Genomic DNA, 11,021 nt, shown 5'->3' on the forward strand with positions numbered 1-11,021 from the left:
TCTAGATATATATATATATATATATATATATATATATATATATATATATATATATATATATATATATATATATTTTCTTTTTTAATATATAAGAGATCTGAAAGTTAAATACAATAGATTTTTGTAAGGACGTTTTTTCTATTTAAACTGTACATGATTATATTGAACCATTTCCTTGGTAAATGAACAATATGACATTTGATAGCACGGCATACATAGCCACGAACAAGAAAATAGGATAATGTAATCGCATAAGTTCCGAGTATCTCAACAAATGGTATAAGAAATATTGTCTAAAATTGTAAGGAAAAAACATGTGAAATTTTTGTAAAAAAATTGTCGAAACACCACTTATCTATATCTATCTATCTCTCTATCTATCTATCTATCTATCTATATCTATATTATTATACAAGCACGAATATTTTATACTAAATGTTGAACGACTAAAATATCCTCGAAATATTGAAAGACATTTATGCCCTTAAATATTTGTATAATTTAAGGATGTAATTGTAAATTATCCTATTACAATTAAGGGTGTAATTCTTTTTCGATTAGGACAAAGTAATCCTATTACTCTTTGGACTCTTGGACCATATGCAGCCATACTTTTTTCCGGATCATATGTACTCATATAAATTTGAATAATTTGATCTGTTTTTTTCCTTTTTCAATTCGAACTGTATCTCCAATTTAGTTTGAGAACTTATTGAGGAGCCAAACACTTCTATAAAGTAAACCAACACATTAAGATATTCAGTTGTAATAGGGTTTAATCGGGGAAAAATAAGAGAGATGGTTGGCTAGACCATTCTCAATTTTAATAGAAAAGCAACATGTTCTCTATATAAGTTTTGTGTTTTGTAATATTAGCCTATTGGTAGGGAGCGAACAAATATTTGTAATGCAAATTGTAGTTAAGAATTTAAGCTAAATAATAAATATTTAATGCATAAATGAGTTTCTCTTACGGATCGTCGTTTATAGAAGGTTGAATTTTATTTTCAATTTCGATGTAGATGTTTTGATAATAACATCATACACAGAGGAATCATGACATGTCAATGTGCTTCCAAACATATGTTTATCTCCAAATTAAACTTTTGCATCGAGAAAATGAAGGATATCCTTTTAAATTTGACCGAAAATAATTTTTAATACGCTTATATTTCGCAATAACAACAAATAAAGAACACAGACAAACAATCGCAAACGTTGTACTGTACTTACCGCTATGTGTTTTGTCGCACGAACATACCATATGTTGCACTTTCAAAAAGGATACCAACACCGACAAGAAGAGTTTTAGTCATCATGACGGAGAAACCAAAGTATCAGAAAGGGTCGTACACAAAAAAATTGTGTACAAATAAGTCTTAGGTATGATATCATTGCATTGCATATTTCTAAACTATAACTACATAGTAATATTCTAAATTGATCATTTGTAGGTTTAGGTGATGTCCAATTATTTTGAATTCATGTATTATGGTAATATAATATATATTTTTATATTCAAATAATTATGTGTGTGTATGTATAACTTGATTAAATTTATGGTTTTTTCATATAAATAATTTACTAAATTATCATGTGCCATTATTAACGTGCAACGCACGTTGATAGAAACTACTAGTATATATATACTATATTAAAAGCACGAAGCCCCTTAGCGAAATGTCGTTCGTCTTTCTTACCCTTTTAAAATAGAGTTCACACTAGATAAAATAGTCATTTGATTATATCTCCTAATATTTAGAAATAGTCATTTAATTGATTCTCTATTATTTAGGAATAATCATTTAATTATTTTCCTAATATTTAGAACTTTTCAGTCAACTAGAATTTTATTTATTAATAATTTCCTTATCAATCCCCTACTATTTAGAAATAGTTGCTTTCTTCTAACATTTAAAACTTTAAAATAAATTAAAACTTTACCTTACAAAAAATATTATCTTATTTCACGATGTAACATAGCTACTACTATAATTCCAAGTTACGTTACCTAATATTTATCACCTTGAAGTTTGAATTGCAAAAAGGAATATTTTTGTATACGGTGTTAAATAAAGGACTAAAGGCACATAAACTTCGAAGACTACTTAACTAAAAGCTTCAAACGTGTTCAATATAAAATAGTAATAATAATCATTATATAAATTATAAAATTGATATTTAATATTTTTTATGAACTAATATTTAGGAATTTTTATGTCTACTATCTATTTGTCACTTTGAGTTTCCTATAATTTTTAACCTTATGCAATGAAAAAGAAAGATTCTATTTCATTCTAGAAAGAATTTTGGGGAAATGTCATTCGATTTTTTTATCCTTACAAAATAGAGTTCACACTGAATACAATAGTCATTTCATTATTTTTAGTAATTAACTAAAATGTGAATTATTATATTTTTCTTTATTAGAAGTAATTAATATACCAAATTTATAAATGGAAAGTAGTAACATAGCAAATCACGTTAGGAAGCTTTCGAGCACATTGAACTTCCTTTAGGTTTAGGAGTTTTTTCTTTTTGTTATTAAATTTTAACCAATTAATTATTCATAAATCTTTTAGGTGTTACTTTCGACCACTTTTAACTCCAAAATTTCACTTTAAGGTTAGCTTTCAGTAGTAATGTAATATTGCCGTGAATAAAAAAACGTATAAAAATCAGATTCGACAATTGATGTAACATTACTATCTTGGATAAAAAAAGGAAAAAGTGGAATAGATTTGGGATTCAACAATTAATATAACATTTTCATATTCCCAAAAAGTTAATTACGCTATACACCTAGATCTAGTGTACGTGTGTTGCACGTATATTATGTGTTATGCACAAAAGAATACATTTTAATTAGATAAAATAAGAATGAATTAAATACAATAGTAATTGATGCTATGGTAAACTGCTTAAAATAGTGTATATTAAATTGAATAAGATTGAATTAAGTGTAATAGCAAATAACCATACTTGTAATAAAAGTTATCACATTGAAGAAATAGTTGTCTTCAACATGTGGACAATAAATTGAGTGTTATAATGAAGCTTGGATGTGGTGTTGTTGCTGGATTCATTAGGCAGACTGTTGCTTACCCTCTTGATATCACCCATCGAACAAATGCAGAAGTGTACCGTGAAGAACGCTGCTTCAATTTTTACTGGTAAGAGGAAGACACCTCTAAAGTATAATGGTATTGTCGATGCATTCAACAAAACAGTTCAGAATCTGTAAACCTGATGGTTAAAACTTATATGAAAATACATGAAATAAAATATTGATATAAAGATATAATTACCTCTTCATCAACTAATGTCACAATTTTATCGGGTGCCTTGATTTTTTTTTTGTTGAATTCTTTTACTATTCCACTCCCAATCACTAAGACTCGTATTACCCAACATGAATCATATACTCTTAGACTATTAATTGGAACACATTGATGGTTCATTAAGTATTCAAACTAGACATATTCTTTCGAATTACGTTAGCTGGCATTAAGTACGACTCACTTGGATCGCACCAAGGTTTCGTTATCCCTAATCCCACCTTTAAACCCTCCGTATTGATCCCTCATATACGTTAGGAGTGATGTTGTTCAACAACTACCTAAATATGCACTCTCTCCCGAGTAATATACACTAAATAGGCACAGTGGATCGAAAGCTCTTCAACCAACAACAATATAAACGTAGTTGAACAAATAGAGAAAAAGCTACAACAAATCTATATTAACGTAACAGGAAAATCATCCTTCAAGAGGTTCCATCAAAACCCTAGATAACAAATTACCTATTCATAATAGTATGCAAAACTACAATACTATAATTCATAACCAATAATGAAAAATAGGAAGAAGGAAGTGAAAAACTCGTAGAAGAATTCTCCTCCTTGCTCCTAGTGTGTTCTTGCCTCCTTATGTCGAATCTCCGATCTAATGTCGGTCTCCCTGTCCAATCTCGGTCTGTCGTCTCGACTGTCTCCTCTCAAGGTGGCATTTTTAGGTCTATTTATATGTGTAGGAAAATACCTAAACGTGTAGGTCGAGTCCTAGTCAAGCCAGGAAACGAATTAAGTTTTCAAAACTCGGACTGGACCTCGCCCTAGGCATAGCTTCGCCAGCCTAACGCCGGCCTCAGCCTGGCCTTTGGCTGGCCTCGCCGGGCTAAAGCCTGGTTAAGCTGGCCTTTGCCTGGCCTCTCCTTTTCACTGTTCTCGAGCCTACTTTTAACGTTTAAGTATCCCTTTTGCTCTACTTTCATCTCCAATTCACCTACACATAAAATAGACTCCATTACACGCAAATAAAGTATAATTTATCATTAAAGCATGTAAAATGCAAGGCACATAATGTACGAAACTATGAAATTATAGCCACACATCAATATTGAATTTAGCTACTGCATTAATATAATAATATTTATATTCATCATTTAGTCAAATGTTCGTATTATTTTAATGTCACACTATTTTTATTGATTGACGTGTTATACACGTGCAACGCGCGCATACTAAGGTTCTTGAACCAATTGAACCAATGTTGAATAAGATATTTAGAGCCCGTTTGGACATACAAAATTTTTCCTTTTTTTAAAATTTTTTTTGAAAACAATGTTTGGTTATCCCATTCTTACCAATTTTTCCTTTTTCACTTGAAAATTCATTTTCAAATTTGAAAAACTGGTTCTCGCCAGTCTTTCAATTGAAGATGGGAATTTGCTAGTTTTTAGTTTTACAAATTTACCCTGTATTTTAAAAATTTATAAAATGACCCCATCAGTCTTTCATCTTTGGCAGATACATCTTTGGCGACTGATGGTGGAACATCAGTCCTAGTTGATACTCGAACTCTGCCGATTGGAAGTTTGATTATATGGTTATGAGAAATATGTGGCTATGCCTGCTTTTGCACCTTCTTTGTGTGTTAGTAGAATTAGAAAATGTGATATTGATTTTGCATCTTCTATGTATTGGAGTAAAGCAGAATATGATAACAATTAAAAAATAGTATTTTGATTGATTATTTCAAGTAGGATAATCAAATTGGGGTGGTTTTGATACTTTTTACAAGTTGTGGGATATAAATCATGTTTCATGGTTTAAAAAAAAAGACATTCAAAATGTTGCAAAAATATTAACTAAACACAACTTTATCTTCAATTCAAATTTTAGTGAAATCCAAATTTGGAAAAAAAAATAGGGAAAATTTCACATTAGAACAACTGGGCTCCATACTTTTTAATTTTATAGCCCATATTTCAATTTACAACCAACTAGCCCATAAATAATAGGCTAAGATTCAACATCCAACTCCAATAGGTTCTCAAAATTACTATTTAATTTTAAAAAAAGATTCCTCAAGCTTTTAAATTACTTTTCGAATCAGTAATTGTAACTCAAATATTAATTTAACAAACCAACTTCATTTGGGTGGTGAAAATTAAAATTTTAACAAGCTTAAATATGTGGGTTTAAATTTCGAATTTGATTTTATGAGAAATTTGGAGTGGGTGTTATTTAGACTTGTTAGAAATAGTATAAGGAGGTCGTATATAAAATTTGAAGTCATTTAATGGAGATTTGGACTAGTTTTGAATAAGAATTGCAACTGAAAATCGTGGAAGAAGTTCGTCTACAGACGCTTGTATAAAGGTGTATAAAAGTGTATAACAGTGTATAAGGTGTGTTTCTACACTCATATACAATATTGTACATAATTATACAAAAAACTGACTTCGTCTTCTTTCTTGCGTCTTTTCTGAAATTTAATTCAAATCTTGCTCAAATCTACTCCAAATCACTTCAAATTTAAATTTTGTACTCCTTTTGATATTTTCAATCAATTGGAACAATACCCAATCCAAACAACTAACAAATTCAAAACAACCCATTTTCAAAAGCAAAGCTTTGAATGATCTTCAATGGTGGACTTCTACTCTTCAATTTTCTTTCATTGCAAGCAGGTGACACAAGAGGAGAAGCAGAAAATACACGGTCCTTTGAAGCATATGTAAAAGATGTGAGAAAAAGAGAGAGTGAAAGCAATAGTTGTGAGAACAAAGAATTAACTCCATAGCTTTTAGAAGCAATTGTTGTAAAAAAATATATTTTGAATTTGCAAGTGCTTTTAAAATATGTACAATGTGGGCTAGGTGGGGTAAAACTTAAAAATATGGGCCATTTTTTGTTATGGTGTGAAGTCATGTGTATTTTCTTGTAATTCTTTCTACTTAATACACTATTTAGTTTCCACAATCTAATATAAGAATCTATCTATTTATATTTATATCTATCTATATCTATACTATATGCACGAAGGCGCTTAGCGAAATGCCGTTTGACCGTTTTACCCTTTCAAAATCGATGTTACATTGGAAAAAGATGTAATTTAATTTACATTTCTAATATTTAGGACTTTGAAATCTTACATTCCTAACATTTAGGATTTTGAAATCTATTAAAATTTTACTTATTAAATTGTTCCATATTTGAACTATATAGGTAGGAAGCCCTATTATTTAGGATTAAAAAATATATTATGCAAATAAGTAATAAACGTATAAAATTCCTCCAGCAAAGTAAACTAATCCTATTACATAACATCTTCAAAATTGTATTGGACAAAAAAATTTTAATTTTCGAAAATAAAATAACTTTGAAGTCATTATCGACACTTTCATATATTTAATATTTGACCTCCTTTCATAATATATTTTCTCTTCATTGTTTCTTTCATAATATTTGGAACTATACTAAATGAACAAATCACTAAGTACTTTCTCTTCATCGATTATATGTGTAGTACTTGAGATTACTCTCAACAATTTAAAAGATAAATAAGAAAATTAAAGAATGTAAAAACAATTACACGTGAACAATATGGAAAGATAATAATTTTGAGATAGAATGTGAGCTTATTGATCAAATTCATGTTTGTTTGAATTTACATTTTCGACATAAGAAATTACGAAGTTAGTTATACCATAATTTGGTACTATTTTGATTTTATATTTAATGTGGGATAATAATATAGAGATTAGCTATGTATCACAAGAAAAAATATAATCAAATGACCAAAATATCCCCCTTCAAAGCTTTTCGCCTAAATTATTTAAAAAGTCTAAGGTTAATATTAAAATAAAAATTTATTCAAGTTTATATATGATTAAATCAAACAAATATTTCTATTATACTTCGTATATTCTATTTTTATCCAATCACTCAAACATCTACTAAAATAATTTATATCCAATAAAAATTTTTATATTATGTAATCACTACATTATAACCTACGTATAATTTTTTGGGGTATTGTAAACGAGAGTTTATTAATTATTTTCTTTCTTTTCCATTCATTCCAAGAAATATATATCTGTTTATGTATTACTAAGTTATTTGTTGTAAAATATTAACTCTAACAATTTTGATAAAAGTATTTATGCATAAATATTTATTTTTAATATTAGGTCACAAAAAGTAACAATAAAATTTCATAAGATGTTCACACAGAAGTCTTTAGAAATTGCAATAAGGCATCTTTGAATTTATATGGAGAAGGATTTCTTTCTTTAGTAAGTCAGCTAAGTGAGATCAACATTCACTACTTTCAAAAACTTAAACTTTTTTATTTTTTCTTTTATAACTCAAATATATTATTTAATTATTATTTATATAATTTTTTAAAATTATATATTTGTTAGTATGGATACACGCATGAAACGCGTACCCTAAAACTAGTCCAGTAAACATACCCGATAATATTAATCCATTTACTTTTTTATTGGCTTGTAGGGAAATGCCACGTCAACATATAAGAACCACTGATGTAAAAGTTTTACATGATACTATTTATCCGGTAAGATTTACCCACAAAATATTTCTTCATTAGATAAAATTTCTTGAATAAATTAATCTGTCAAATTTTATGATCCGCAAGTTCAGTGATCCTGAGGCCAAATCGAAAATATATCAGGTAGCCACTCTAAGAACTGCTATTTAGGAATTAGTCAGTGCTTCATGAATTTTCATTTTTTAGTACAAATTTTCAGGATAAAAATGTTCTGAAGTTAATATTTTTAATTTTAAATTTCACGATAAAATAAATAGTGGCTAATCTTTAAATAACATCCTTAAGAATGGCTATCTGTGCACTTGCCCCGTAAGCCATCGGCCCATAAAGTTGGGCCATCCCTAGTTACTGTTGCAAGCTCAAAATCGATCAAGCCCAATATAGATCTTGATTACCGCTGATGTAGCGCTCTTCCCTCTTCTTCCCTTCTTGTATCTTTGCCGCCTCCCATTTTCTGCTTAATTCATGCGTTTTTTTTTTTGAATAAAATCCACACTGGATAGGAACTAACACAGAAGAAAAATATGCCTCGTACTACCACTTTGGAGTGCCCTGGTTGCCCTCCTCTTAGAGCTTTAACTTTTGACATTCTTGGATTAATCAAAGGTAAACCCATTTCAGCTTTAAATTTCTCCTTTCAATAAAGTTTGAATCCCTTTCTTCTTCAACTAACGCTAGTATCTTAAGTTTTTTTTTGTCTATTTTGTTTGAATTAAAACTGACCCTCTTTAGCTTAGAATTAGTGGTGCCAATTTCTTACGTATCTTTGTTGGGTGTAGTTATTGAAGGTAAGGGTGAGCAAAAGGAAGCTCCTAAGGTGGTGGAAAGATGGGGGGAGCCTGATGCTTCCAGGTGTGTGCTTGCCACGTCAATTGTTGACCGTGAATTTGACCCTGTAAGTTGAACTTTGCTACATTAATTATGTGCTATACTATTGTACTTGTGGGCTAACATCTGATTTGGTGTGTTCAAGTTACAGCTCGGCCGAAAATCAGGTTATGTGCTTTATGTAAACATGTATCATGGTTATGCAAGTTAAACGCCCCTTGAGGCGTATAATTACTTCATACTTGCATCATGCAATGAATCATCTTGTTTAATTTTTTGATAAGTAGAATCATCTTGTTTTGGAGGTCAAATTGTGCAAGAATGCCGTAAAAGATTTCTTTTAATTTCTAATCAGTGTAGATGCAGTAAAGGTATTACTTAGAAGTTAGAACTGATTTGGAGAATATTGGATATTTATCTTCAATTGCCGGTGATGTAGTCTTTGAGTGTTATCTACTTCCAAAAAACGTACTTTGACAATAGATATTGACCTTTGTCGTTCTCTTTCCATTTTTTGCAGCTACTAGGTGTAGCAAGGAAAAATGGCTCGGTGAGGCTTTATCTTTGATCAAAATCGAGATAATATGAACTTGTCAAGTTTTCTCGAGTATTAAACCTTATTTGTGCATCCTTTACTACATTTATACTGTACAGATTGACGTGCTTAGTCCTGTCAATGGAGATGTTCGTGCCTCCATTTCAAATGGAAGTCAAAATGAAACAGGATCTGAAGATAATTCTGTAGTTGGCTTACATTTATTTGGAAAAGAGAGATTGGACTCATCATCAAGGTACTTAGACCTGCTTTAGAGAGTACAAGAATGAAATATCTGATCACCCAGGTTAACTCATGGAGTAAGCAACTTGTAGAAGTAAATGCATTCTCAGACTTGGATACAGAACAATAGCTTGGTCCTTCTCTTTAAAAATCCAAATATTTAAATATGTATTTCTCCTGCGCTTAATTTGTGTGGAAAGAAGATTACCTTCTGATCGAATGTGTAATTGACACGTGAATTGGCAAAAGATATTCGTGGAGTTGTTTGGCGTGCGGATGGAATAAGGTTGGGTTATGTTTTCCACATATCCTAATGACTAATGAGGAATATAACTTAGTAATGCTCTTTAAATTGTGAATTTTATCCTATAAATAAAGTGCATGCCAACCTTCGAGGCCGGGGCTCAAATCCTGGCAAAGACAAAGTATTAGGTGATTTCTTCCCATCTGCCTAAAATAGAGTTACCAGGTACCTGTGTTGGTCGGAGGTAGCTGGTACAAGGTGCGCACATGTTGGCCTGAACACCACCTTCTGAAAAAAAAACCTGTTGTAAATATGAGGCAGAGGGATAAGAATAATATGCGACATGCTATTCTTGGCTTAATCTAGACCGATGCTATTTCTACTTCTGATGTTAGCTTTTGTGAGCAAGACCCTTATCTGTTAACCAGGTGCCAAACACGAACTAAATGTGTATTTTTTGGTGTCCCACATGATGCCAAACATGAACTCAACATGGTATAAGAGTGATTCGCCTGTTATCCCATTTGCTATCCATGAACTGCGCAGCCTCTTATGAATATCCTTATACAAATGTAATTATAAACTTCTGGCCTGTACCCAATAGGTGAAGATTGGAATAATTGATGGTCACTAGATTATCATTTCATATTCCATTATATCCAGAGTCAACATCATCTAGGATGGTGATTAAAATTTAAAACACTTTAGTGTTTGGAATGAGTTATTAACTACTGGTAAGTAACTAGCATTGCATGTGGTGTGCTTGCTCTGTGTTGGCCTGCATGTGGATTGAAGATTAAGATTGCCTCAGACATGTGGCATCATTTTTGAGGAATCTCACTCAGAGGAAATCAGGCTTGTTTCTGAAAGTTTTTCTTCTTAATTTTATATTTATATATTTTCTACATTTATAGGTCATGTTCCATGCTTACATGCACAAGAAAAGGACAAGCAAGCATGAAGTGCATTAAAATGTCAAAGTCACCTGAAGATTCTGGTAGTGAAGATACTCAAACAACATGGAATGTTTGTGGTTCAGGCAGTATTTTGTGCTCTAAGGTAGATGCAGATGAAAATTATGCATTGTTTGGTGGGTGAGTAATCGTGAATATANGTGTTCTTTATTTTTTGTATTTATTATTCCGCAAACAGCAGTAGTTAGTACACCTAGAAGAACCAGGTTCTTCTAGAGCGAAAATTGGGTACCACACAAATCACCCCCCCTCTTGTGTGGTATTGACGTTTAGAACATCAACAGGCCTTCGAAAAGGTCAGAGAAAAAGAAGTTATTGACTTCATCTGGGACCACAGC

At 30.9% G+C, this 11,021-nt stretch overlaps 1 protein-coding gene across 1 annotated transcript; it reads left to right on the top strand.

The window, feature by feature from the left end:
- The first annotated feature begins 8,249 nt into the window (after positions 1–8,249).
- On the top strand, positions 8,250–10,807 carry LOC109244092. The gene is made up of 5 exons (XM_019411126.1): positions 8,250–8,465; positions 8,639–8,754; positions 9,208–9,237; positions 9,342–9,478; positions 10,624–10,807. The coding sequence occupies exons 1-5, from the start codon at positions 8,384–8,386 to the stop codon at positions 10,805–10,807; spliced, it is 549 nt and encodes a 182-aa protein (XP_019266671.1). The 5' UTR covers positions 8,250–8,383.
- Positions 10,808–11,021: the final 214 nt, after the last annotated feature.

Source organism: Nicotiana attenuata, unplaced genomic scaffold (genome assembly GCF_001879085.1).
Source record: "Nicotiana attenuata strain UT unplaced genomic scaffold, NIATTr2, whole genome shotgun sequence".
Lineage (NCBI taxonomy): Eukaryota > Viridiplantae > Streptophyta > Magnoliopsida > Solanales > Solanaceae > Nicotiana > Nicotiana attenuata.

What these genes read in the sequence shown, in the direction of transcription:
- LOC109244092 (XM_019411126.1), top strand. Translation starts at nt 8,384, where the DNA reads ATGCCTCGTACTACCACTTTGGAGTGCCCTGGTTGCCCTCCTCTTAGA. An exon ending in TTGACCGTGAATTTGACCCT is followed by an intron (nt 8,755 to 9,207) that starts GTAAGTTGAACT and finishes CATTTTTTGCAG; the next exon opens with CTACTAGGTGTAGCAAGGAA. An exon ending in TAGCAAGGAAAAATGGCTCG is followed by an intron (nt 9,238 to 9,341) that starts GTGAGGCTTTAT and finishes TATACTGTACAG; the next exon opens with ATTGACGTGCTTAGTCCTGT.